General features: G+C 59.3%; 2 protein-coding genes across 2 annotated transcripts; one reads left to right on the top strand and one right to left on the bottom strand.

The window, feature by feature from the left end:
* Positions 1 to 286: 286 nt before the first annotated feature.
* On the top strand, positions 287 to 11175 carry DDX54 (DEAD-box helicase 54). The gene is made up of 20 exons (XM_058656730.1): positions 287 to 492; positions 1130 to 1256; positions 1641 to 1711; positions 1929 to 2117; positions 2207 to 2256; positions 2819 to 2860; positions 2961 to 3056; positions 3637 to 3758; positions 3867 to 3928; positions 4009 to 4140; positions 5401 to 5611; positions 7311 to 7445; positions 8015 to 8236; positions 8310 to 8383; positions 8794 to 8991; positions 9491 to 9639; positions 9723 to 9836; positions 10052 to 10156; positions 10300 to 10412; positions 10695 to 11175. The coding sequence occupies exons 1-20, from the start codon at positions 319 to 321 to the stop codon at positions 10925 to 10927; spliced, it is 2619 nt and encodes an 872-aa protein (XP_058512713.1). The 5' UTR covers positions 287 to 318; the 3' UTR covers positions 10928 to 11175.
* A 424-nt stretch (positions 11176 to 11599) lies between these two features.
* CFAP73 (cilia and flagella associated protein 73) lies at positions 11600 to 15099 on the bottom strand. The gene is made up of 7 exons (XM_004595372.2): positions 14998 to 15099; positions 14252 to 14356; positions 13858 to 14058; positions 13310 to 13531; positions 13017 to 13175; positions 11856 to 11943; positions 11600 to 11661 (listed from the first exon to the last, which is right to left on the bottom strand). The coding sequence occupies exons 1-7, from the start codon at positions 15097 to 15099 to the stop codon at positions 11600 to 11602; spliced, it is 939 nt and encodes a 312-aa protein (XP_004595429.2).
* Positions 15100 to 26580: the final 11481 nt, after the last annotated feature.

Genomic DNA, 26580 nt, shown 5'->3' with positions numbered 1-26580 from the left:
CTGCAACCCAAAGCCTGTCCCAGGCAGGAGGACCTCCCCGGCCCGACCCATCCACACCGCGGGGGGGGACGTCGCACGCCGCCCTGTTCCTGCTCCTCCAGAGCCAGGGAGACGGGCCTGCCGTGCCAACCCCGGAGCGTGAGACCGTCGCTGGCCTAGGCGTCCGGCGGCTGCTGGAGCGCGGCGTGCAGCGTCGAGGTCTCCTGTCTTGGTGGCGGGTGACCGAGGAGCATCCTCCTCCCCCCCCCGTCCCCGGCTGAACAGTTGGTTCGTCCCACAGGCCACGCCCACTTCCGGGTTCCCTGCGCCGGGGCCCGCATGGCGGCCGGCACGCGCGCGGGGGCCGGAGCGGGGACGCGACCCGCCATGGCCCAGTGGAGGAAGAAGAAGGGGCTCCGGCAGCGCCGCGGCGCGACCTCCCAAGCCCGTGACAGCGACTCGGAGGACGGCGAGTTTGAGATCCAGGCGGAAGATGACACCCGGGCCCGAAAGGTGGGACACGCGTGGGGGACCGTAGAGCCGGGTCCGGGCAGCTCCCCGCGGCCTCAGTTTCCCCAGCTGGGCAGTGGACTGGGCAGAGCGCGTGGGGAAGGTGGCCGGCCTGGGCACGCGTCTCGGGGCCTGCCTCTCCCGCTGCTTCCCCGGGGTCGGGCCTGACCTCCATGGCGTCCCCCTCATTGGCTCCTGCCTGCCCCCGGGGGACGGATTCCAGTGCCCGTCGGTCCAATGAGAAGTGCGGGTGCCATTCCCACTTGGATTGTTTGGGGCGTTCTCGGGGAGGAGGTACTGGTGGATGGAGACTGGCGAACAAAGTATTATTATTTACAAGATATTAACCGTGCATTGCTGTGTGCCAGGCTGCAGGTTCAGGACTGTCACCCCCGTGTCCCAGTAGCAGTGGCTTCTGAATGGTTTGGGGGCCAAAGCCTGTAACCTTGGCATGATGGAGGGACAGGTGTGAAGATCTGCCATCCTCCCAGGCCAGGTCTCACAGCTGGCAGAGACAGAGAGAGAGAGGCCCAGGCCGTGCCTCTGCAGGGCCTGCCCGGGGCATCTGCCCTGTGCCCTGCCCCGCTGCTGGCCTGGTCCACCCACCAAGAGTGACGCAGCCCGTGTTGATCCTTCCTAGCCGGGCCCCGGCCGAGCCCTGCCTACCTTTCCCAGCTTGGAGTGCGCCTCGGACGTGGAGCTGGACACCCGGCAGATGGTGCGGGCCCAGCAGAGAAAGAAGAAGTCGGGGGGCTTCCAGTCCATGGGTGAGCCAGCCCCGTGTGCCACAACATCCCAGCTCTCGTCTTGTGACCTTCTGAGGGTTCCAGGGGGCAGGTGTTGTTGGGAATACCCACATTCCACCTCAGCATGCTTGGGTTCGAATCCCACCTGTGCCTGAGGTTCCGGGTTCCTGTTAGTGTGGGCTTTGAGAGACAGCCATGATGGCTCACGGAGCTGGGTGTCTGCCACCCAAGTTCCCAGCTTTGGCCCCCTCGTCCAGCTTATACATCTTGTGTTCAGATCGGAACGCAAATGGGGTTGGCCGTGGGCAGATGTGTCTCCCCAGGTGCCATCTTTCTGTTCCCATGGCTATTTTCCCTCTGCTGTTTGTTTGTGCCCCGTGTCCCTGACGGCTGCCGTGTCTCCAGGCCTGAGCTACCCTGTGTTCAAGGGTGTCATGAAGAAGGGTTATAAGGTGCCAACGCCCATCCAGAGGAAGGTAAGGGTCTCCTGGCAGGCCCCAGAGCCCACCCACTGAGAGACCTCCTGCTGCCGAGCCCCTGCCCACATGCCTTGTCCCTCTGGGTGCGTGCTGGTGTCCTCAGACGGGGTTCTGGGGAGGCGCAGGCCGGGAGGTTGAGCCGGAGTCACCCCAAGGATGGGGCCTGTGGGGATAGGCTCAGGGACCCTCTCTCTCTGTCCCCGTACCCCTGCAGACCATCCCCGTGATCCTGGATGGCAAGGACGTGGTGGCCATGGCCCGCACGGGCAGTGGCAAGACGGCCTGCTTCCTCCTGCCCATGTTCGAGCGGCTCAAGGCCCGCAGCGCCCAGACCGGGGCCCGCGCATTGGTGCTGTCGCCCACCCGGGAGCTGGCATTGCAGACCATGAAGTTCACCAAGGAGGTGGGGCCTAGCAGCGGGCAGCCAGGGGGGTGGGGTGCGCAGGCATGGGCTCCAGCAGCCCCCCTTACCCTCTCTCTGTGTCTTCACAGCTGGGCAAGTTCACCGGCCTCAAGACGGCCCTGATCCTCGGAGGGGACAAGTAAGATCCCTGCCCTGCACCGTGGCTCTCACGGGCACCGGGCTGGTCAGCAGTGCCTGCAAATAGCCGCTGGCCTGGATGCCGTGGGTGTGTGTCATATGCGTGTACATGCATGTGTTGTTTAAAGCAGACTGCACAGTAGCCGAAGTGTTCCAACTGCTCTATAAATGGGTAAACTGAGGACATGATGGAGCTGGGACCTGGATCCAGTCAGCCTTGGTCAGGATGAGGGCACATGGTGGCACAGGGGCCTGCGTGTCAGTCTAGCCTGGCTGATGCAGTCAGTGTTCATTGCTGGGGCATCATGGGCAGCTCTGTTGCTGTGGAGTGGGAGGGGTATCTGGGGTGGCCCCATCCCCTGAGCACCCTTGCTTGTCACAGTTGTGTGTGATTCCACTTGTGTCTCCTGTGGGCAATGCCTTTGCCTGGTGGTTCAGCACTAGCTTTCCCTCTCTGGTCGATGTTCTTTGGGATGAGGGTCAGAGCTCAGCTTGGCACTTGGTTGTGGGAAGGGAAAAACTACAGAGCCTGTTCTGTGCCCCAACTCCCCTCCTCTCCCCAGAATGGAGGACCAGTTTGCAGCCCTACACGAGAATCCCGACATGTGAGTGTGAGCAGGGGTGAGGGCTGCGGTCTGCCCGGTGGTGGGCGGCCAGGGGGGCAGGGCCCGGTGGTGGGTGACTTGGCCATTGTACCCCTGGCAGAATCATCGCCACCCCGGGGCGGTTGGTGCACGTGGCTGTGGAGATGAACCTGAAGTTACAGAGTGTGGAGTATGTCGTGTTTGACGAAGCCGACAGGTAAGAGCGCTGCACGGGAGCTCAGCGCCTGGCTGGGGTTGTCTGCAGAATACCATAAAAAAGGATAAATCGCAGCGGACTCGGGCTGGGGCAGAGCCTCGCCCTGCTACCTCTGCCAGCGGGCTGGAGTGGCCGCTGGGGTCTCCGAGGCCCGGCTGCCTCTCACCCATGGATGCCATGTAGCAGCTGGCCACCAAAAAAGAGGTGGCCTTATCACGTGCATGGACCTGAGCCTGGCACGCAATGAGGGCTACCGATGCTTGTTCCGGCCTCTCCTATCTATGAGATGACATATTTCAAAGGCGCTGGCAGAGGCAGTTTGCCTCTCAAATGCCCAGGGCTTGGCCAGGCCAGCATGCCCAGAGCCTGGAACTCCATCCAGGTCTCCCACGTGGGTGCAGGGGTGCAAAGTACCTGAGCCATCTTCTCACCGCTTCCTGGGCAGGTTAGCAGGGAGCTGGGTGGGAAGGGAAGCAGCTGGGACTGACAGTGGCGCTCCCGCCTGCCATGGGGCGACCAGAGGTGTCAGCCTGCTGTGCCATCAGGAGCCCCATTCACCTCTCCTCCCCGGCCCGCTCAGGCTCTTCGAGATGGGCTTTGCCGAGCAGCTGCAGGAAATCCTTGGCCGCCTCCCTGGGGGCCACCAGACGGTGCTGTTTTCCGCCACACTGCCCAAACTGCTGGTGGAGTTTGCTCGGGCAGGTGAGTGGGCTGGGGGCCACTGACTCGGGGTAGGGAGCCCAGGGTGGTGCGTTGCAGGGTGGGGAAGGGGTCTTGCCCTCAGTGACCCCCATCCTGTTCCTTCCATAGGCCTCACGGAGCCTGTGCTCATCCGCCTGGACGTGGATGCCAAACTCAACGAGCAGCTTAAGGTGAGGCTGGGCCTGCCCCCGATTCCCAGACGGGCCTTGCCGCTCCTGGGGACCCGTACTCCCCACCCCTCTCCCTACAGACTTCCTTCTTCTTGGTGCGTGAGGACACCAAGGCCGCCGTGCTGCTCCACCTGCTGCGCAATGTGGTGCGGCCCCAGGACCAGACGGTGGTGTTTGTGGCCACGAAGCACCACGCAGAGTACCTGACTGAGGTGGGCAGGGTCTGGCTTGGGTGGACACTGGGGACCCTGCCTGTAGCACCTTCTCCATCTGGAGCTTTGGCTGCAGTTCCACGTGTGGCCACCAGAGGGGAGCACCAGAATGGAACACAGGGCTTCAAGGCTATTTTTTTTTTTAAAGATTTATTTATTTTATTACAAAGTCAGATATACAGAGAGGAGGAGAGATAGAGAGGAAGATCTTCCATCTGATGATTCACTCCCAAAGTGAGCCGCAACGGCCGGTGCTGCACCAATCCGAAGCCGGGAACCTGGAACCTCTTCCGGGTCTCCCACGCGGGTGCAGGGTCCCAATGCATTGGGCCGTCCTCTCCTGCTTTCCCAGGCCACAAGCAGAGAGCTGGACGGGAAGTGGAGCTGCCGGGATTAGAACCGGCGCCCATATGGGATCCCAGGGCGTTCAAGGCGAGAACTTTAGCCGCTAGGCGACGCCGCCGGGCCCCAAGGCTATTTTTGTTTAGTTTTTTGTTTTTTTTAACAGGCTCAATAGGGTCTATAGATACAATTCAAGATTAAATTGATTCATTGTGGCAGCTGCTGTCTGAGCTCCCCGGCACCAGCTCCTGGCCAGCAATCGTCCATCTTCCCCTCCTGCCCAGGCCAGTGGGCACCCTGCCAGCCTGTTATTATTTTGTATGGTAGATTTTCAGTGTCTGGTATGGCTTTTGTTTTTTTTAAACTGAGGTGTACCCTGTGTTCAGTGAGCTGTGGGAAGGACCAGATCACGTGGAACAGCCCAATGCCTTTGCTCAGGTGCATGGCCCATGTGGCCTTTGGCCAGACCAAAGCCAAGGGAGGCACCGTGCCCAGAGCCTGTGCCCGCCCCCACCCCTTCGCCCCGTCGGGCAGCCACCCGAGGGCTCACGTTACAGGTTCCACTCAGAGTACGTGTTCGCGGGGTGTCCTCTGCGTAGCCACGGGGACTGCCGTGGCGCCCAGGGCAATAGCTGCAGAGGGGCAGTGCAGAGTATCCACCACGCTACTCCCCGTGCGTCCTTCCAACCCTCTCACCTAAGCGGATGGGGCCAGTGGTGTCCCATTCTGCAGACAAGGAAGGCAAGGCACGGGCTAAGCTCCCACCAGAAGTCTTATGGACCTGAGGGAGCCATGGCACACAACATCTCCTTTGCCACTGGACATTCCTGCGCGGCGGGAAAATCCAGTGGGCTTGGGGTCTCCTGGTCCTGGCCCAAGGGGTCTCACCGCCCCGCCATTCCCGCTCCATCTGGGCAGCTGCTGACGGCCCAGGGCGTGAGCTGCACCCACATCTACAGCGCCCTTGACCAGACGGCCCGTAAAATCAACCTGGCCAAGTTCACGCATGGCAAGTGCTCCACGCTCATCGTCACGGACCTGGCCGCCCGGGGCCTGGACATCCCCCTGCTGGACAACGTCATCAACTACAGCTTCCCCGCCAAGGGCAAGTTGTTCCTGCACCGCGTGGGTAAGCAGCCCGCCACTGTGCTGTGCGCCCCTGCCTCGGCCCCCCCCCCCCCCCGTCTCCCCATCTGCTGCCTGGGTCCTGGCCAGTGCAGCCTCACAGCCACTCCCCTGGAGCTCTGTCCCATCAGTGTCACCGCTCTGTCCTTGCATGTAAGAGAAGGATTGTCATTGTGGCGCAGTGGAATAAGCCAGCATCTGTAAGTTTTTTTAATTGGAAAGTCAGATATACAGAGAGGAGGAAAGACACAGAAGAAGATCTTCTGTCCACTGATTCACTCCCCAAGTGGTCGCAGCAGCCAGAGCTGAGCCAATCTGGAGCCAGGAGCCAGGAGCTTCCTTCAGGTCTCCCACACGGGTGCAGGGTCCCAAGGCCTTGGGTCGTCCTCGACTGCTTTCCCAGGTCACAAGCAGGGAGCTGGATGGGTTGTGCAGCAGCTGAGACATGAACTGGTGGCTTTAGGGGAAGATTAGCCAATTGAACCATTGCGCCAGGCCCACCAAACAAACATTTCTGAGAGAGGGGTAGGGAGGAAGGTGCCACCCGTGGGCTCATTGCTTGGTGATCAGCGGCTGCAGTAGCAGGAGAGGCTGGGCCAGGCTGAGGCTGGGAGCCAAGAACGTAGCCCAGGTCTCCCACACGGGTGGACGGGGTACAGAGAACCTGGGCCATCCCCTGCTGCCAGCCAGGTCTGCCACTCCCGGAGCTGGAGTTGGCAGGCAGAGCCGGGAAACAAGCCCAGATGCTGTGCGGGTCCTGGGGGCCTTGGGGGCCAGCCGCACAGCCACCACTGCGGTTTGTTGAAACACCCATGCGTTACTTGGGCTCTTGTGGTGAAATCGCACGGACGGGGTTCCACTGTGCATCTCGCCTCTGCAGGCCCGAGTGTCCTCCGTGCTGTGGGTTGAGGGCCATGTGCGGCCTTCATGGTCTCTGCTCTCAGCTCCACACTGCCAGCCTACTCCTGCATGCTTGCACTCCCTCCATCCTTCTTGCCACATCTCTGTCAGTCCCCAGATGTCCCCTGTGTGTCAGGTGCAGGTTCCACCCTCTGGGGTGGCCTCATCTCGACTGACGAGGCCAACAGTGACCCTGGGTCCAGCCAGGGTCGCATTCTGAGGCGCCAGGGCAGATGGTGGCAGAGGAGAGGACTCAGTGCACCCACTGCTTATCTGTGTGCACTAGAACCAGAAAGACTAGCATGGCTGCCAGAAGGCACCAGGCCAGGACCTGGCTCCCACTTGGTGGCCGCAGCCCTGTCACCACAGCAAGTGCCAACCACATGAGCCCACGGCCTTGGCCCCATTCCACACAGCAGGGCCTGGGGTCATGGCCATGTCCCCGTGGCTCCCCAAGGAACTTACTCAACCCCACAACCCACAGTGCAGGGCAGGGACTCATCGGTCTCCAGGTGACAGACTAACCCAGCGCAAGCCATGTGGGTCCACACAGCTGGACACAGCAGTTTTGATGGGAGCTCTTCCTGTTGTCACCATGTCCCCCCTGTGGCACTTGGCAGTGAGCACGGAGGGCTCAGTAGGCCGCTCTGCCATGCCATTCAGGGCTGGGTGCCAATAAAACTTTATTTGCACAAATAGGCAGGAGCTGCCCTTGCCTAAGCTGTGTGGTCACCCCGCACACAGCTGTGGTGCTGGGTTGGAGATCTTCCTCTCAGCTTAAACCTGACCATTCCTCCCCGTAGGCCGCGTGGCCCGGGCCGGCCGCAGTGGTACAGCCTACTCCCTGGTGGCCCCCGACGAGCTCCCCTACCTTCTGGACTTGCACCTGTTCCTGGGCCGCTCGCTGGCTCTTGCCCGCCCCAGGGAGGAGCCCGCAGGTGAGTGGAGGGCGGAGGGCGTGGAGGCAAGACACAGCCCGACCAGGCTCTGGGAGGGCTCAGAATTCCACTCAGCCACTGAGCCCTGGGCACAGTCCCCGCTGTGGTTGGTCACACCATGTTCCCAGGCACTCGGGGTCAATTGTCACGGCTGCTGGCTGCTGTCCTTGCCAGCATTTCCATTGTAGCTGAGTGGTTTTCTTAAAAATAAAAAAAAAAAAGACTCATTTTATATATTGAATAGGGAGAAATGATGGGGGAGAAGCCTTCCACTTCATTTGGGTTCACCCCCCAAATGCCTGCCCAAAGCCATCCTCTGGGTGACACGGGTGGCAGGGGCCTGAGCGCTTGGGCCATCTTCTGCTGCCTTCCCAGGACCATTAGCAGGGAGCTGGATGAGAGGCAAAACAGCCAGGACTCGAACCTGCGAACTGATTAGGGATACCGCCTGCTGGGCCACAACGACAGCCCTGTCGCTGTTTCCTTGGCTTGGGGACTGAGGGTGGGGTGGGGGGCAGTCATGGGGGTCAGAAGGCAGCCTGTGACCAGGGCGCTGCGTGGGCTGGCAGGGGACGACGGCGTGCTGGGTCGGGTGCCACAGAGCGTGGTGGACGATGAGGACTGCAGCCTACAGCACAGCCTGGAGGCCAAGCTGGAGCTGAGGAGCCTGGGCCGCGTGGCTGACAATGCACAGCAGCAGTACGTGCGCTCACGCCCCGCGCCCTCGCCCGAGTCCATCAAGAGGACCAAGGAACTGGACCTGGCCACGCTGGGCCTGCACCCGCTCTTCAGTGAGTCCAATGCCCAGGGCCGGAGGTGGGCAGGCAGCGGGCAGGCCCTGGGCTCACACTGCCCTCTTGCCAGGCTCACGCTGCCAGCAGGAGGAACTTCAGCGGCTGCAGCTGGTGGACAGCATCAAGAAGTACCGCGCACGGGCGGTGAGTGACCGCAGCGGCTGGGCCGGGTTAGGGCTGCACTCTGAGCTCCAGGCAGCCCCCAGCCCTGGTTGTGTGCGCCCCTCAGAGGAGGCCCCGGCACCAGACTATCTGTTTCTTATCACTCACTGTAGGGCAGGCAGACTGAGGGCCATGGGGCTGAGACGGGACAACACGCCCTTGGCCAGCAGAGGCCTGCAGGCTAGCCAGTGTCATAGGTGGTGTCCTTGGGAGCCCCAGCTTTCCCCAGCTGTGTGGCCTATGGCAGGTGGCTTGCCCTCTTCAGCCTCCCTTCCTAACTGCCCTGCAGATGCCACCGAGTGTGCCCATCAGGAATGCCAGAGCTCCCCCAGCTGGAGGTGGGGGCGGGGTGGGCGGCCAGCAGGCAGAGTTCCTGAGTGTGCCCTCCACAGACCATCTTTGAGATCAATGCCTCCAGCCGGGACCTGAGCTGCCAGGTGATGCGCGCCAAGCGACAGAAAGACCGCAAAGCCATTGCCAGCTTCCAGCAGGGGCGACAAGAGCGGCAGGAACAGCAGGAACGCCCAGCTGGCCCTGCCCCGGAGGAGGAGGAAGGGGAGGAGGAGGAGGATGCAGACAAGGGAGTGGAGGTACTGCTGCTCTCTGGGGAGATGAGAGTCCACATGCCCCATGGGACTGTCCCCAGAACAACAGAGATGGGTGCATGCTGGGATTGGAGTCCCACCTTAGCTGCCCAGGGAAGCCATGACTGAACCTGGCTTCCGATGTGCAGTGGTGGAGCCTGGTTCGTGTTCCCATCCCTTGTCTAAAACCCCGAGCCCAGGGTGTTTGGATCCCAGAACCTGCAGGGTGTAGGCACCCAGTGTGAGGTGACCCCCCTCCGCCAGGGGCCTTGGTGTCCCCTGCCATGTACTGCCCAGGGCTGTGGCTCCACCTCCCGGGCACCCAGCAGGGTTTGCTGTGTCAGGTGTCTGTCCCAGCACACTCCTGGGAAGGGACAGAGGAGGGAGGGCTGGCGGCACTGGGTCCTGTGCAAGGAGGCAGGGTTCCTGGATGTCCCTGTTGTACCTGCCTGGTGGGTGGGTTGCTCAGGGGCCAGCCACCTAACACCGGACCCCGGTGTGCCAGGCCGTCTTCGCAGAGGTCGTGAGCAAGAAGCGACATCAGCCAGGACCCAACCCGGGAGCCAAGACCAAGAGACGGAGGAAGGAGGCCTGGCAGCGAGAGCAGGAGTTCTACGTCCCCTACCGACCCAAAGATTTCGACAGCGAGCGGGGGTGAGTGGCCAGCTAGGGCCCAGTAGGCAGGAAGGGCCGGCTGGGCCCCAATGTCCCTGGTCATGTCTGTCCCTGCCCTGCAGCCTGAGCGTCGCCGGGGCCGGGGGAGCCTTCGAGCAGCAGGTGGCTGGGGCTGTCTTGGATCTGATGGGGGACGAAGCGCAGACCCTGACCAGGACTCAGCAGAGACTCAAGTGGTGAGTGAGCAGGGCCCTGCGGTGCTGCCCTCAGTCTGGCCGCACACAGTGAGGGTTCTGACCCTGCTATCCTTGCTGCTGGATGGGCTCCCCAGTGCCAGGGGCAGGGGGCAGGGAGCCCTGTATCCAGCACCTCTGCCTTCAGACTGCCATGGCGGAGGGGAAGCTGGCCCCAGGTGCAGTCGCAGCAGCCTCCTCAGCTCCCCCTCCCGCAGGGACCGGAAGAAGAAGCGGTTTGTGGGCCAGTCGGGACAGGAGGACAAGAAGAAGATCAAGACGGAGAGTGGGCGCTACATCAGCAGCTCGTACAAGCGGGACCTGTATCCAGGAGGGCGGGGTGGAGCGGCGCCTAGGCTTTGGCCACAGCTCCTATTGGTGGGGCAGCCGGGGTGGGTGGGTGGGGCCTCCGAGGGCTTCCCTGTTGCTGCCCAGAGCCCGAAGGGTCCTTAACGCAGCTCCCCAGCTACAAGAAGTGGAAACAGAAACAGAAGATCGATGATCGGGACTCGGAGGAAGAAGGGGTGTCTGATCGGAGAGGCCCAGAGCGAAGGGGCAGGAAGCAAGGCCGCAGCCAAGGTGAGGGCAGGGCAGGGCCGTGTGGCCACCTCAGCGGGCACCCAGGCACCTGCTTCCCCCTCCCGGGGCTGTGTCCGGGGCTCTTAGCCCCTGTATGTCTCCCTCCCTCCCCCACCCACCGCCGGGGCTGAGCTTTGCTGCTTCCTGTGTGCTTGGGTCTGCCGGCTCGCTTGCTCTCTGCTCATGTTTCTACTCTGGAAGGAACTGGCACTGAACACGAACAGCCTGGGGGCCTCTGGATCCGCCCAAAGCCTGAGCTCCCTGAACCCCGTGTCCCTGCAGGTGCATCCCAGCCGCGCGCCCCAGGCGGCCCCAGCGGCCGCGTGCGCTCCGAGCTCAAGACCAAACAGCAGATCTTGAAGCAGCGGCGCCGGGCACAGAAGATGCGCTTCCTGCAGCGTGGGGGCCTCAAGCAGCTCTCAGCCCGCAACCGCCGCCGGGCCCAGGAGCTGCGCCAGGGCGCCTTTGGCCGCGGCGCCCCCTCCAAGAAGGGCAAGATGAGGAAGCGGATGTAGGCTGAGCCTGGGGCTGGACAGCAGCAGGCGGCCATGATGCACTGGCCCTGTAGGCCCCTGAGCGGAGCGGTCAGAGTGGTGGTGGTGGGGTTTGTGTACTCCCTGGAGAGATGCTGGACGATGGTGCTGGAGCTGGCAGCCGCAGCGGCTTCCCCATGGGCAGAGCCACGTGGTCCTGGCCACGCACTCTGAGCCCCAAGTTCTCAGGTCAAGGGAGGAGTTCACTTGGAATAAACCTCTGCTGAGCGCCTCGGGCAGGCCAGGAGTGCTCTCTGCTGGGGTGCGGGGGGATCCCAGTGATCCTGTAGGGGTGTCGGGTGGGAATACACCCTGTGCTGGCCTCCCAGGTGCCCCGTAGATGGCTCTGCAGAGGAAGTGAGTCATCCATTGGAGCTGAGCAGCTGACAGACGCCGCCATGAGGTGGAAGGGCGTGGTTGTCCTGAGCCCGGAGGTCACAGCCTGACTGCCCTCTGGTTCCCATCCTACTTCCCACCCCCTGTGTGGTTCCATGGGCAAGGGTGACCCCCGCCCGCTGAGCTCCCAGGATGGGCCAGTCCCAAACAGGGCACTCGTCCGGAATCTGCTGAGTGCTGGGTGTCAGCGACTGCTGTTCGTGCATCCGTTTATTCGAGATGTAGGCAGCTCACCCCCTCGCCACCCCTTTAATTGGCTCATTCTCCAAGCCAGAAGCTGAAGCCAGGCACCATGAACTCCATGCCGGTCGCCCACCTTGCTAGCAGGAACCTGTCGTGAGAGTCATCACCACTGCTGGCCAGGGTCTGTGTTCACAGGAAGCTGGAGCCCTGAGCTGGCCCTGGGCACTGCAGCGGGGATGTGGGCTTCTTAACTGCTAGGCTCATCCCTCAGGTGCTGCCCCATGGCACTCGGGCAAGCCTCCCCAGCCCCGCCCACCTCCGCGCTGCTCACCTGGGTCGGAGCCAGCAAGCAGGGGCTGCACCTCGGCCTGCGCAACACCAGCCAGCGTGGCTGCAAGGCCCAGGATGAACAGCTTCACCTGGGGACAGACAAATCCCAGTGGAGTTACGGCCCCCGGCCCCCGGGAGGTGGCGAAGCAGCGGTCAGGGCTAAAGGCCCTATTCCCAGAGGCCGTGGGCCCAGTGCTAGGCCGTGCAGGACTCGGGAGACTTCCTGTGGGCCACTGTCCCTGTCCTCGCACCAGGCCCGTCAGCTGGCCTGTGAGCTGCTCTCATCTTGCGGGCTGCCCAGATTTATTAAGTTCATTAACTCATCGGCTGATAAAATGAACTTGATGAACACCCAGGGGACCTCCTGCCCAGTGTTGGCAATGCAGGGTGGTTGCGTCTGCCTCCACCAGAGGTGGCAAAAGGAAACTCGCCACCTCTCATCGGCAGAGGGTAGCTGGGAGAGTAACAATGAAGACCCAGTTAGCTGCTACCTCCAGGCAGCCCCTGTGGCCTGCAGGGGACCAGAGAGTGTGTGTGCATGGGGGGGGGGCGCTCCCATCCAAGCCTTTTTGTCCAACGGGGGCAGAGGGCTGATGGCCGACTGCCTTGCATGCTACCCAAAGCCTCTATCTTTCCTGAGGTTGACTTGCATCTCATGAAGTCCCCCAGGCCACACTTGGGAGGGTGGAGGCAACAATGAACTTGACCAATCCAGGCATTTAGCTGGAACCCTGACCACTGGGTGAAGGACTGGGGAGGGGGAGCTCTCTACATCTCAGGGGGGGCTCTGCTTCAAGACATGGCCCAGGTATGTGGGGTCTGGAGGTCCTCCTTCCAGCATGAGCCAATGTCGCATGTTCCACAGCCTTGCAAACCAGAAGAGAACATGATGGCACCATTCATGGTGCAAGAGGGCAGGCTAAGTGTAGCCCCCTCCCCACACCCCTGCCCTGCTCCTTAGGGATCCAGGAAGCAGGAGAGCCAGGGGAGAATCATAAGCCAGCCCCAGCTGATGTCAGGAAAGAGGGGCATGTAATGACAATGCTGATTTGTGACCTGTGACCCTAAGCAGGACTCCCAGGCAAGGGCCCTGACCACCCATGGCCCGGAGAAGGCACCTCCTGCTTGCAGGAGGTCATGGTGGTCTTGGAAGGGACCTCACATGCTCCAGCTGCCCCTCCGTGTCCTCCATGTCCAGAGTCGGAGGTTGCCTCTGGTGCTGACACACAGCCTGGAAGAGGTTGAGCGCCGCCATCCTGGTGCGGCCGAGGAGCAAGGTCCTTGCAGCCGCTGTGTTCTGGATCCGGATCCACTTAGATTCCTAAGAATTCCCACCCCCCAAACACATAGTTAAGACAAAAACGGACTCCAGAGGGTGGAGCCAGTAGCACCTGCCAGCCATGAGCCGTGCTCCAGGCCTGGCAAGCCCCAGCACACACCCGTCCGAGACCTTACCCACTGCAGCGCGCGCTCCCGCGCTGCCTCTAGCCGCTCCTGCAGCTCTGCGCGCCGCTGGCCCTGCCCCAGCAGCTCGTCCTGCCAGGCGTCTTGCAGCCGCTGCAGTCGCGCCCGGGCAGCATTCAGCTCTGCCAGCCGCTCGCGCTCTGTGAGCCTCAGAGCCGCCTGCGTGTCGGCCAGGCCGTCGAAGCGCGCCACCAGCTCAGGGACCTCCTGGAACTGCGACGGGGCGCACGCTGGAACTGCGGCGAGGCGCTCCCAGCCCGGGCCCCGCCGGCGCCCCTCCAGCACCCGCCTCCTCAGCTGAGCAGCTGCACGTCTTGCGGGCCCCCTCGGTGGAGTCTAGTTCTGCCTCATTTCTCCCGCGCCTTCGGTCCTCGCTTGAGCATCTGGCATCCGCCCCCGCCTTTCAGAAACGTCTCGGTTTTCCTTCTCCGGTCAATACGTCGACCACAACAGAACCCCAGTCAAGGACTTAAGCACCACGTGTGCCCCTGGCACACAGCCAGAGCCCCGTTAGTTCTTGGCATGCAGGTGGCGCTCACCTCAGGCAGATGCTCCAGCGCTTTCTCCAGCAGGCGTGCACAGGGCTCCAGGCGCTGCAGTCTGCGCTGCAGCTGCGCGTGCTCCCTGCGCAGCTTCTCCAGCTGGTCCCGCAGCCGCAGCGCCTCCGCCTCCCGGCAGCCCGCCAGGTGCCGCTCCCGCGCCGCCCTCTGCAGTGCGCGGCTGCGCCTGGCCTCAACCTCCTGCAGAGAGGGGTGGGGAGGAAGCGACTCTCAGGACCCTGGAGTTGGGCCTTCCACCAGCCACCTTGACATGACCAAGCGGGGGCCTGGGTGGCTCGCGCGCGAGTCACATTCGACTGGAAGTTCCCTGCAGCTCTTCCCTGCGGGGTGGTGGGCCGACTCACCCCTACCCCCAACCCAAGGCTGCACCTGCCTGCAGGAACTTGTCGGAGCGCGCCAAGGACTCCTTCAGCGCCTGTTCCTGCTGCTCCAGCTCAGCCTGGCGCTGTCGCAGAGCTGCCATTCTGGCCTGGAACTCCTGTGGAAGGATTGATGCGTTGTGTGTGTGTGGTGTGTGTGTGTGTGTGTGTGTGTGTGTGTGTGTGTGTGTGTGTGTGTTTGGGGGGGAACACAATGTTTTCTCGGTCACACCTAGCTCTCCCCAACCACCGTTCCTGGTCTGGAGCTCAAACCCACCCTCTCCTAAATTGGTCCCAGCGACTCTTGCCCTTCCAAAACCCGCAGATGTCCCCCTCCTTCCTGCCACTCCAACACCTGTACGTGGCCCTTACCCTCTGCCTGTCTGCTCCTTCTCATCCCCTCCCCCTTTGCTGGGTAAGCCCTTTCAGCAAGCCCTGAGACTTCCTCCAGAAAGCCCTCCTTGACTACCCACTGGCATGTGAAAGTTGGAGTCCTTTCTGGGCTCCCACAGGGCCTGCCCAGTGCTTCCCCCTCTTACTTGGGGTAGCGGGTGAGACTCCCAGACCTCAGGGTGATGCCCCCACAGGGGAGCTGCTCCATGTTTGTGCATTTTAGCACATCTGCAGCCAGGCTCACTGGATCTCCTTTGGCAGCGCAGGAAACCATGGCTTCCCCGGGGGTGCCATGTCTATGACCTGTAACTGCCAGGCCCCGCCAGCCCAGCCTGCTGCTCACCAGCGCCACCTGTCTGAAGCTCACCTCCCTATGCTCGCGCAGGCTCTGGTCAGCATCCGTCAACTCCCGTCTCTTTTCCAAGAGTTGCAACGCTGGCGGAAAATGGTCCATGCTGGGCTGCAGCATCTTCCTGGAGGGGCTCAGAGGGAAGCTGGGGGCTGAGGGAGTCAAGACTGGGGGGTCCCCTGAGCCTCCCCCAACCCATAGTGCCTGCAGGGCCCACCTCGGGTGGCTACTGGTTTGGGAATTCATTCAGGTAACAAAGGGGCCTGAGCACCTACTTTGTGCCAGGCACCCTGGGTAAGACTTAGCCCTGCAGGAGCTGGCACTCCACTGGCAGCCCCAGAAAATCAGGTCGCTAAATAATCATTAATAAAGCTTGGATTTAGTGGGTGCTGTGATGGTGTATTGAGTCACTCCATTGTGCAATCATGAAGTCTCTGGGGAAGTGACCTCTGGACAGAGACGTCAGGAAGAGGCAGCCAGGCACACAGTGACTGCAGGAGACAAAATTTGGCCTTGGGAACAGCCAAGGCCCCGGGAGGGGAAGAGCACCAGGAGGACAGTGTGGTTGCAGACAAGAGGAAGGAGGCGGCGAGAGGCTCTTGAGGGCTTCCGGGGTTGGCACAACTCTAAGCCGGGGCAAGGGGCGAGGCCGGGGGAAGGCTATGAGGTGTGGTGAGGGGATGAGGTGGGAGCCCAAGGTGATCCCAGCAACCGGAAGGATGCTGCAGGTGCACTGGGGAGGATCAGCTCTCTGCTATAGGGCGTGGTCCAGGAGGCAGTGCGGCCCCTTCCACCCGCATCCTGCATCCTGGGCTGGCTCTTTGGGGACCAAGTCCTGTGTCACTCATCCTAGAGCCAGGACCTGTGCCCATTTTACAGCTGCTAAGCAGGTTGACACCTGCTGCATCTCGCCACATTGAACACATGGTGAGGGTAAAACACTCTCCCCAGTCTTCCTTAACAAGCATTTGCCTAGGAGTGTGTGTACGACACACGAGTGTGTACATGCATGTGGAAGTTCTGCCCACCTCAGCTCTGAGTAGTTCACCTGTGCCGAGGTCAGCTGGGGACTAGGCTGGAGAGCGGGTTAGAGACCTGGGCCATTGGCCGGGCTCTGTCTTTGATGACCTGAGGCCTTGGGGAAAGTCGCCTTTTTTTTTTTCCTTCTGAGTTTCTTTGCTTAGGAATAGGGAGCAATAACTATGCACTGATTCAAGAAGTCTGATCCCGGGGGCCAGCCCTTCCCCCCAGCCCCTTCCCTTCCCCCAGGACCACTCACACGGGAAATGCCTCCAGGGGCATGCATACCTCCCCCACAGCCTTCAGCTTTCTTTTCATCAGCTGAGTTTTGCGCGAACCTGGGTGCCTCTGGGTGCTGATGAAGAGTGAAAAGGCGGCGGCTTCCTTGCTCTTCCAAAGCAGTCGGCAGGCAGGCTCTGGTCGCCCAGGCAACCGGCGACACAACATTCCACCACTGACTGCACCCTGGGCAAGGGGGCGGGGGCAGGGAGCCACTGCAGGTTGGCTGGCATAGGTATAGTTCTCCTCTTCCAGAAACAAAAACCCTTAGCTCCCCACTTTAAATTGGGGTGCGATCCAGGACCCGAGTCTGTCAGCCAAGAATTTGCCTCTCTTGGGGCCTCTTCTCACCTGGGCTGTCTTGGGATTCACTAAGTAGGAGTCTGACGTCTCAGAAAAATGCTTCTTGGGCCCCTGCTCTTTGCCAGGCTTGGGATGGCGACACGCAGGCCAGGAAAAGGTGTTAGGGTCAGGGATGGGATGGCCCTGCCATGTTTCCTGGCTAGGGAGGCAGAGGAGGAATCCCAGTCCCAGCCAGTGCAGATCTGCTTGGGAAGGACCTGGAATCTGGACTAGGCTGAGGGAGAGGGGAAGAAGCTGATCGTGGGTGAGTAACTGCTGTGAGTCACCTGTTGTGCTGTTTGCTGCGTACAGGTGCAGTGCCTCATTTAGCCCAGCAGGGGGTGGTACTGAAGAGGCATTCCTGCCCGCAGATCCCCGCAAGCAGTGACAAACACCAGCATCCTGTATTTTTGTTTCTGATCGTTCCATTTTTTCATTTTGAAGAGACTTGTTTATGCCTTTTCTTATTGCAGAATAATGCCATTAAAATATTTATATCTCTTAAAACAACTCCATGGGTTTTGTTAGATGGGTTTTGTTAGATTGCACCTTTTGAACATACATGTATTTATTTACTGGAGAATCGGAGTTATAGAGCGAGGGAGAGACAGATAAAAGATCTTCCTTCCATTGTATCACTCCCCCCAGATGGCTGTAACAGCCAGGGCTGGGCCAGGCAGAAGCCAGGAGCTTCCTCTGGGTCTCCCACATGGGTACAGAAGCGCAAACACTTGGGCCATCCTTCTCTGCTTTTCCTAAGTACATTAGCAGGGAGCTGGATTGGAAATGGAGCAGCCAGACCTCGAATTGGTACCCATGTGGAATACCAGTATCAGAGGCGATGACCTGCCGTGCTATACCCCAGGGTATACTTTTTTTTTAAAAGATTTATTATTATTGGAAAGCCGGATATACAGAGAGGAGGAGAGACAGAGAGGAAGATCTTCCGTCCGATGATTCACTCCCCAAGTGAGCCGCAACGATGCCGGGAACCAGGAACCTCTTCCGGGTCTCCCACGCGGGTGCAGGGTCCCAATGCATTGGGCCGTCCTCGACTGCTTTCCCAGGCCACAAGCAGGGAGCTGGATGGGAAGTGGAGCAGCCGGGACTAGAACCGGCGCCCATATGGGATCCCGGGGTGTTCAAGGCGAGGACTTTAGCCGCTAGGCCACGCCGCCGGGCCCATACTTTTAAAAACAAAATTGAAACAACACTTGCTGTCATTGTGCTTTTTGCATTAAATTGAATAAGCCATCTTCCTGCCACATGGTCCAAAGTTGGAATAAAGCAGCTTATTTCTGAGAGGGGCGGTGATGGATTTGGGGGCAGATTACAGTGGTACAACAAGTTAAGCCTCCACTTGGGACACCCATATCCTGTTTGAGAGTGCCAAGTTCAAGATCCCACTATTCCATTTCCCACTGAGTTTCCTGGATGCTTAGGCCAGTCCCTGCCACCCACGTGGGAGCAGCAGATGGAGTTCTAGCCTAGTCCAGCATTGGTGGCTGCAGGCATTTCAGGAGTGAATCAATGAACAGAAGCTTGCTTGCTCTCTCTCTGAGTGAGTGTGTCTCCTCTCCTCTCCACCTTTGAAATCAATACACAGTGAAGGCATTTTTAAAATGTAAAACTTGGAGCCCAGCACGGTAGCCTAGTGGCTAAAGTCCTTGCCTAGAACAAGCCACGATTCCATATGGGCGTCGGTTCTAGTCCCAGCGGCCCTGCTTCCCATCTAGCTCCCTGCCTGTGGCCTGGGAAAGCAGTAGAGGATGGCCCAAAGCCTTGAGACCCTGCACCTGTGTGGAAGACCCGGAAGAAGCTCCTGGCTTCGGATCAACTGAGCTTCCGTCATTGTGGCCACTTAAGGGGTGAACCAGTGGACGAAAGATCTTCCACCAGCCTATACAAAGGTGCAGGTGGGGTGGGGTGGGGTGGGGAGGGAGTGAGAGGGGGCAGAGAAGGCGACTATGCTGGGTAAGAGCCCAGCATAGGAGCGGGCTGGGACAGGCCAGGCTGCAGCATTTTTGCTGGCAAAGGTCAAGACAGAGGATGTGACATACTGAGCTGGGCCAGAGCAACCACTGGCATGCACAGTATCTGTGGCTGGGAACAGGCATGTTGGGGAGCTTAGGGGACACCCCAGCTGGGCTGTGGTTCCCACTGGTGAGTGTGAGAGCTGGAATGAGGGCCGCAATCTGGGCTGGACATGGCTGCAGTGTCCCTTGGCATGGGTATGGACTGGGTCTGGGGAATGCCAGACTGGATTAGACTCTAGCAACCAATGGTGCTCGTGAGACCCAGGGTAGGTGTAGAACGGGCTCGGCTAGGTCTCTGCCCCTGCTGAACCATGTGAGAGCTATGTCTGGGCATGGACCAGATGTGACTGAGCTGTAATACTCAACAGTTAGAACCAGAATGGGTGTGGTCTGGTTGGACAAGGCCACTGATCCTGCCAGGACAGGAGGTAGACTAAGTCAGTCTGGGCCAAGGACCCACAGTGCACGTGAGATCTGCCACTAGGAGGAGACCTGATACAGGAGCTTGGGAAACTCTTCTATCAGGTCCGTGCAGGTCAGGGCAAGAACCAAGGATGGGAATTGCGTGACCAGGCCAGGTTTGGTACCCACCAGAATACATGTGGGTCAGGTCTGGGGGTGAGCCAAGCTGGGCCAGTTTATAACACCTACTGGTAGATCTGAGAACCAAGGCAGGGCGCAGGACAGGCTGGATTGGGCCACAATACCAGCCAACTCACCTTAGGGCTAGAACCAGGACTGGCTGGGCTATGTTAGGCCACAGCACCCACCAGCATGAGCTGAAACCAGTTGTAGACCAGCTTGGACCAGGCTACAGCACACACTGGCAAATGCCAAGGTAAGCAACCAGTGTCAGACAGGGCCACAGCTCCCACCAGCACACGTGAGATCTGGGGGGGAGTGGTGTGAGCCCAGCAGGGCGGTAGCATAGGCTTCCGTGTGGGGCACTCCTCCCACTGGCTAGTGTGAGAATTGGGACTGAGGGGCAGACCAGGCCAGTCAGGGCTACAACACCTGTTGATCTGCATGTGGACTGGGCTAACTGACTGTACCCACTGGTGCATGCATAAGCCAGAATAAGCACAGGCCGGATGGGCTTTGCTACAACATGAGCTAGCAAGTGCTGGAACTGGGGGCAAATCCTGTCAAGCTGGACCACAGAACCACCTAGACAATGCAAGATTCAGGACTGGGAGTGGGCCCAGTAGGGAAACTGTGCGTACCTGATGCAACTCGCACTGGTGAGCCGGTGGTGGGCCTGGCTAGATAGGTACTGACACCCGCCAGCACTGACTGTGGGCTGGACGGGGGGGCCCGTTGGGGTTAGTTAGGCTTTAACGCCCCTTGATGTGTATAAGAGTTGAATGGGATGTGGCACAGATTGGATCAGTCTGTTGCACATACTGGTAAGCACAGAAAGCAAGGTTGAGGGCAGGCCTAGTAGGGGTTATTGGGGGTCTCTCTGACTAGGCCGCAGTTCCCACTGACGTACATGAGGGCCAAGTGTGTGGTGGGCAGGGTTAGCCTGGGCTGCAGTATCCATTGGTTTACGTAAAAGATGGGGCTGGAGACACAACTGACCCAGCAATTGCAATCACCAGTGTGTACATAGGCTGATGTGGATGATGGGCTAGGCTGGACCCTGTACTGGCAAGCACATGTAAGAGTCAGGTCTGAGATCGCCTCAGATGAGGTTTCTTTGGGCATCCCCGCAATTGAACCGCTGGACTCAGCACTCCAGCCAAGGGGAGAACGGCAGAATCGTGGACTGACTGTGGAGTGCACGTGTCAGAGCTGGGCCTCCTCAGAGGCTTAGGCGGAGAGTGGATGGCATGCCCAGATGCACATGGAGGCTATGGCAGTCCACTGGGGCCTGTAGAGGACATCTGGTACCACAGCGAGGATGGAGGGCAGAACAAAGTGGACAACTACCCCAGTCAAGCATCAGCAGGAAATATTTGGGTGAATGGAGACTCTAAGATCCATTGGCCAGTTCATAACACCTACTGGTAGATCTGAGTATCAAGACAATGGACCTTGGAAAGATTTCCTCATCTTTGGATTGGCAAGATCAACAGCATTTCAGAATCAACACAACCACTTGGGGCCCAGCGTGATAGCGTAGTGGTTAAAATCCTCGCCTTGCATGCCCAGGATCCCATATGGGTGCTGGTTCTAATCCCGGCAGTCCTGCTTCCCATCCAGCTCTCTGCTTGTGGCCTGGGAAAGCAGTCGAGAATCGCCCAAATCTTTGGGACTCTGCACCCATGTGGGAGACCCGGAAGAGCTCCTAGCTCCGGCTTCGGATCAGCTCAGCTCCAGCTGTTGCGGCTCACTTGGGGAGTGAATCACTGGACGGAAGGTCTTCCTCTCTGTCTCTCCTCCTCTCTGTATAGCCACCGTTCCAATAAAAATAAAAAAATCTTAAAAAAAAAAAAAAAAGACCACTTGAGCAGAACCCTCGGAGCAAGCTGCACACTGGGGATCCTGGGACGCCATGGGGTGGCTGATCCCCATTTCTGGGGAACTGAGGCAGTTGGGAGGCTGGAGGCAGCTTCTCCCTTTATCTCCCTGCTTCCCGCAGATACAGGAAGAAGAAAAAGAAAATTTGGAAACAATGTTCTCACCTACTTTCCCCTAATCCTACTTTCCCACCGATTCTACCTCCTTTCCACCTTGATCAATTATGTAAACATCATCAAAATAAGAAAAAGAAGGTAAAACTTGATGGATTCTTCACATATGTGGAATGCACTTTTTTCTTTTTTTGGTTCACATACAGTTCTGTGGGGTTTGGTCAACACCGTGTTGGGAACCGCGAGCAAGCTAGACACACAGCCTCTCCATTGCCTCCTTCCAATCGCTGCAGCGACCTCAGCCCCACGCTCTCGGACCACCCTCCTGGCATGCGGCGGTGCAGCAGCTGGTGCAGGCCACTCTCGATCGGCTTGCCCCACTTTGGCTGTCCCACAAACCACTTCTCCTGCTGGTCCTTGTGCGAGGCCGAGCTGGGGAGACCACCCCTCTGGGGGCTTTCCAACCTCGAGCACTTCTCCTTTCTTCCTTGGCCAAGGATGCTTTGAAGTGGGCAGACATCCTTCCTCTCTCATTTATTCAAAAGGTAGAGTGACAGAGGGAGAGAGAGAGAGCAAAAGAGAGAGAGGAGGGCATCTACCCTTCCATCTGTGGGTTCACTTTCACTTCCCACACAGCCGCAACAGCCAGGACTGGGACGAGCTGAACCTAGGAGCCCAGAACTCATGGTCTGCAACTGGGGAGCAGGCGCTCAGGTTCTTGAGCCATCATGTGCTGCTCCCCAGGCGCAGGAGCAGGCAGTCGGATCAGAAGTGGAGTGGCTGCAGTCAAACTGGGGCTCTGATAGGGGATGTCCATGTTGGTGGCAAGCAGCAGTGCAACCTGCCATGTCATAATCTGGGATTACGAGCCGCAGGGTAGGTCAGATGAATCAGGTCATTCTGATGTCCTTGCTTGGGGGTGAAAGCTGGGGGAGGGGGCCGAAAATCCAGGAGGCGGCAGCCAAATGTGAGCCCAGGCCTGAAGGATGAGGAGGGTTCGGTAGAGGAGGGATTGCATGTGGTGGGAACAGCATGTGCCAAGGTCCTGGGGCCGGGAAGTGGGGTAGAGTGGGCAGTTCTTGTGAGCCAGCATGCAGAACTCCAGGGCAAGGCCTGAGGTAGGTCAGGACCAGATGGAACCAAGGAGGGGCCAATCAGCACTGCAGGTGGCAGGCAGGAAACCAAGGCCTCAGGGAATTTGGTGTTTCCTTCCTGACTGCTGTTTGTTGGCATGGAGATTATTCAGCAAGGTCTGCCCTGGACAGCTCACAGCCCAGAGCATGGAAAAGAGACAGCCAGGACACCAACAATTTGGTGGCTGTCCCCAAGCCCTCATGGGACTCCCAGGCCACACGACCAGGCAAGGATCCCTGCCTCCCATTAGCTGAGCCCCGCTGCCTGGCTGTGTCCACCTCCCACAGCATGGCTCAGGGTGGAGTATATCAGGACATTAGATCTAGTACGGCTGGCCTTGTCCTTAGCCCTGCCACACCCCACAGCCTCATACACCTCTGGTGGCTTCCCCCTTCCCACTTCTCCATTCCAGGGCGGGGGGCTGGGAAGGAGGAAGCGGCACCCACTGGCATTTCAGGTCCCAGGCAGCTGGCCCACAGGAGAGGTATTCTGCAACTCCTGTCCACTCCTCCCATTGCCTGTCTCCCCTCCCCCGTTGCCACCGTGGCTCCCTGCCCAGAATCTCACCTAGCATCCACAAATGAGGCTTTGTATTCCTGAAACACGCTGCTTGGCCCAAGACCTTGCCCTGTACTTGGCCTCAGGAGGACCCGGAAGGGATGGTCCACTCCCCAGGAGGTTGCCTGCTAGCTGGGGGTGGAGGACTATCAGGCAGGTGGTAGCTGGGCACGATGGACCAAGCTGAGCAGCCGAATCACAGCTGTTGGCGGGAGCAAGGTTCTCTATAGCCCAGTGTGTGTGTCGGGGGGAGTGTGGTTCCCCAAGGGGCGTGGGAGGCATGGCAGGAGTCAGCCAGCATCCCTGACATTTAGGAGCTGAGATGCGCATGTCTGTGAGCACAGAACACGGAAACGCGAGATCAAGGGCACAGAGCAATGCCAGCAGAGGCCTGTGGCAGGGGAGGGGGTGGAGTGGGGCTAGAGGGCTGCTTCCCCTCCCCTCTGCAGGGTCCCTGGAGGCTGTGTGGGGAGCTAGAAGGGAAGGACAGGTTGTCTGCTGGTTCTGACGGACACGTGTGCCATCTGTCCCAGGAAGCACTTTCACCAATGTCCCTCCAATGGTCTGCCCCCCTCCCGGCCCCCGGCAGCTCTGAGATTGCCCTATTCTGCTGACAGCTCCTGGATGGCTGGGCTGGGCTATCTCAGGCCTGCCTGTATCCTCATTGCCCAGTGCATAGCAGCTGCTCAATGTCCATTTGTCAAACAATGAGGGTTAGGCACACACAGAACATTCCGTGGCATTGTTTAGGTAATTGTCTATACCATTATCACCATGTTTGTTAGTATTTTCCAGCCTGTTATGCAGTTCTGTAGTATCTTACTCTCTTGCGATTGCACTGGCTTGTGTAGCTTACTTCACTGCTTCCTTCATATTTTTACCCATCGGCTGGGGGAGTTGTTAAACAGGTAACAGGTGCAGGAGGGAGTGCATACAGACTTTCAGGAAGGAACTGGCCCCTCAAAGGCAGCCTGGGGGTGGGGGGATTTGAGAAACAGGGCAAGGGTTTGAATTCAGGAGCGGGATTCAGACAGCCACCAGAGTCTGCTCCATTCCTTCTCTGGGGCCCAGGTCGGCTCTTCCACCACAGCGGGACCCAGTCAATCAGGGCAGTGAGGCCCACGCACACAGGCAGAACCCTGGGCTGTGGAATCTCTTGATCAGATTTCTCCGTCAGTAGGAAAATCCCCACATTCCTCCGGCTCGGCATCCTGGATCCGCATGGGCTGCTCAAGCATGGCCTCCATTCATTGCTGGAATCCAGGCTGGGCCTGGTGCTGCACCCTGGCCACGTCCTGAGGACCTGGGGCTTGGGGTCAGTTAGAAGGGTGGACTCGCTCACTTCATAGCAGCCATGACACTCAGCAAGCTCCTGCTGGGGGCCAGGTTGTATTCAGCATCGGACATTGATTTTTTTCCCGCAACCTTGCGGCAACCCCTAGGTAAGGGCCACAAATCCTCCCATTTCCAGAAGAGGAAACTGAGGCACCAAGACTGTAACACATTTGTGTCAGCGACAAGGTTCAACTGCCTTTGGCTTGATGCTAAGATTTCCGTTCTTGAGCCCTTGACCTCCCTGGGATTTCCTTCCCCTTTGGCCATTGTAAGGTACCTGCTGTGTGCATCCTGCTGGTGCAAACTGTGCAGGGGTCGACCAGAAGTAGCCCTGGACCCTGCCTTGAAGGAGTGGAAGGGAGGGAGCTGACCCTTCTCTGTGCCAGGAATGACACCAGGTACTGTATGCTTATCCCAGCCCCCTCTGCCAGTTGGCAATCCCCCTCCCTGGCAGGGCCCCAAGAGACCGCCAACCCCCTGCCAGTTTCAGATCAAAGCATCACAGAACAACAGGAAGTGGCTGCACCCCCCCCACACACCCCGAGGAAGGTCTGGGGAGTGTGGCCACTGTTGCAGGTGGACTGCTGGGTCAGACGCCGGATACTGGCCAGGTGACAGGGCTGGCTCCCCGGAGGCCTGGCTGGCACGTTCCACAGCCCCAGTAACTCCCTGAGGGCTGGGGGAAGGGCTTCCTGCTGTGCTGTCAGATGGGCTGAGGTGGCTGGGTGACAGCATGGCCATCATCCCACGTGCACCTAGGACCAGGACCCCCAGGCTCCACACTTCCTAGGGGGTGGCATAGACAACTGATTTGAGATTCCTGCAAGTTCCTGGAAGCCTCTCACTGGGGGTGGGGAGGGGGGGCTCAAGATGCCCATGCCCATGCTGCAGTAACACAGCGGCCATCGTCTCCCACCCCACAGCCTGTTTACTTTGCAGAGAAACTTGAACTGAAAATCACTTCTGACCCCAGCCAGCCTTGGAACACTCCTCATGCCCCATCAATGATGCTGCAATATTTCTACCTCCTTGGAGTGTTCTGTTGGATCCATTTCTCAGATGGGGAAACTGAGACTTGCTTGGTTGGGCTGCTGAGTTGGGGGGATTCAGGGTGGGAAATGGGGAAGTTGACTCTCAGAGCCTGCAGCAGGGTAGGGCAGGGCTGTAGCAACAGTCTGGGTGCCAGCTGCTGCTGTCACTCACAGCCTGCCCACGCGTGCCCAGCCCTGGGCTGACCCAAGTGAGTCAGGACTGGCGCCAGCCCTTCTCAGAGCCCTTATCCAGGTCAACACCAAGCTCACGGAGAGTGGCAGAATGTGCCAGTGTCCGCCTGAGGCCAGGCCCTTCTGGTCCGGAGTCACTCATTGAAAACTTGAACAGGACACATAAGGCAGGGGCCATTTGAGGCATGCCTTGGTCAAGACCAATAGTGACACCCTTCCAGGAGCTTGCGAGGTATCTACTGCTGTGTTTTAAGATTTATTTTATTTACCCGAAAGGCACAATCATGGTGTGTGTGTGTGCACGTCTTCCATCAGCTGGTTCATTTTCCAAACAACCACAATGGAGCCAGGAGCTTCTTCGGGGTCTCCCAGGTGGGTGGAGGAGCCCCAGCCTCGGGTCATCTCTCACTGCCTTGCCAGGCGCATTAGCAGGAGCTGGATCACCCCATAGCTCACAAGTGGGGTGGCTGAGACTCAAACTGGTGTCCATATGAGATGCCAGCGCTGTAGAGCGTGGATTCACCCGCTGCCCACAGCGCCAGGCTTCCACTGCTGTTCTGAGACCTTAGTCCGCCTTATCTCATTTTTCTCCTTCATTCATTTATTTTTTAAGTTTTCTTTGTATTTAATACAATTTGTATTTAATACAATTTGTATAAGGGAACAATACAATGACACTTTCCATCCTGCCTTCCCTGCTGCCTTACCTCATTGAATTACCTCCAGCCCCTTGGGGACCGGCACCACAGTATCCCAGCTGAGGCCCGGCAGCATCAAGTGGCTCTGCTAAGGCCACGTGGACACAGAATTGCCCAGCTAGACCTCAGAAGGACCAACCGGTTAGTACCTGCAGATCTCTGCCAACTCATCGAACTCCTATGAGCCTCAGTTTCTTAATCCACAAAATGGGGGCAACTTCAACACAATTATTGCCAGCAAGAAAATGCGACAACCCCGGGGTGACAGGCTTAGGGCAGGGCCCGGCACGCAGCAGGCGCTCAAACATTGCACGTGACTGGACCGCCCCTCTCCCTTCGCCACCCCCCCGCACTGCCAGCCCCGTGACGCGGGAGCTGCTTTCACTCACGCTTCTAAGAC

Source organism: Ochotona princeps, chromosome 29 (assembly GCF_030435755.1).
Source record: "Ochotona princeps isolate mOchPri1 chromosome 29, mOchPri1.hap1, whole genome shotgun sequence".
Taxonomy (NCBI): domain Eukaryota; kingdom Metazoa; phylum Chordata; class Mammalia; order Lagomorpha; family Ochotonidae; genus Ochotona; species Ochotona princeps.
This window is presented reverse-complemented; position numbering and strand designations above follow the sequence as displayed.

Excerpts from the sequence above, each read along its gene's own strand:
- DDX54 (XM_058656730.1), top strand. The coding sequence starts at position 319 with ATGGCGGCCGGCACGCGCGCGGGGGCCGGAGCGGGGACGCGACCCGCC. Across the intron at positions 1,257-1,640 it reads GGGGGGCTTCCAGTCCATGG|GCCTGAGCTACCCTGTGTTC; the intron begins GTGAGCCAGCCC and ends CCGTGTCTCCAG. Across the intron at positions 8,384-8,793 it reads AGAAGTACCGCGCACGGGCG|ACCATCTTTGAGATCAATGC; the intron begins GTGAGTGACCGC and ends TGCCCTCCACAG.
- CFAP73 (XM_004595372.2), bottom strand. The coding sequence starts at position 15,099 with ATGCTGCAGCCCAGCATGGACCATTTTCCGCCAGCGTTGCAACTCTTG. Across the intron at positions 13,176-13,309 it reads GGGAGCGCGCGCTGCAGTGG|GAATCTAAGTGGATCCGGAT; the intron begins GTAAGGTCTCGG and ends GGGAATTCTTAG. Across the intron at positions 11,944-13,016 it reads CGGAGGGGCAGCTGGAGCAT|GTGAAGCTGTTCATCCTGGG; the intron begins GTGAGGTCCCTT and ends GTCTGTCCCCAG.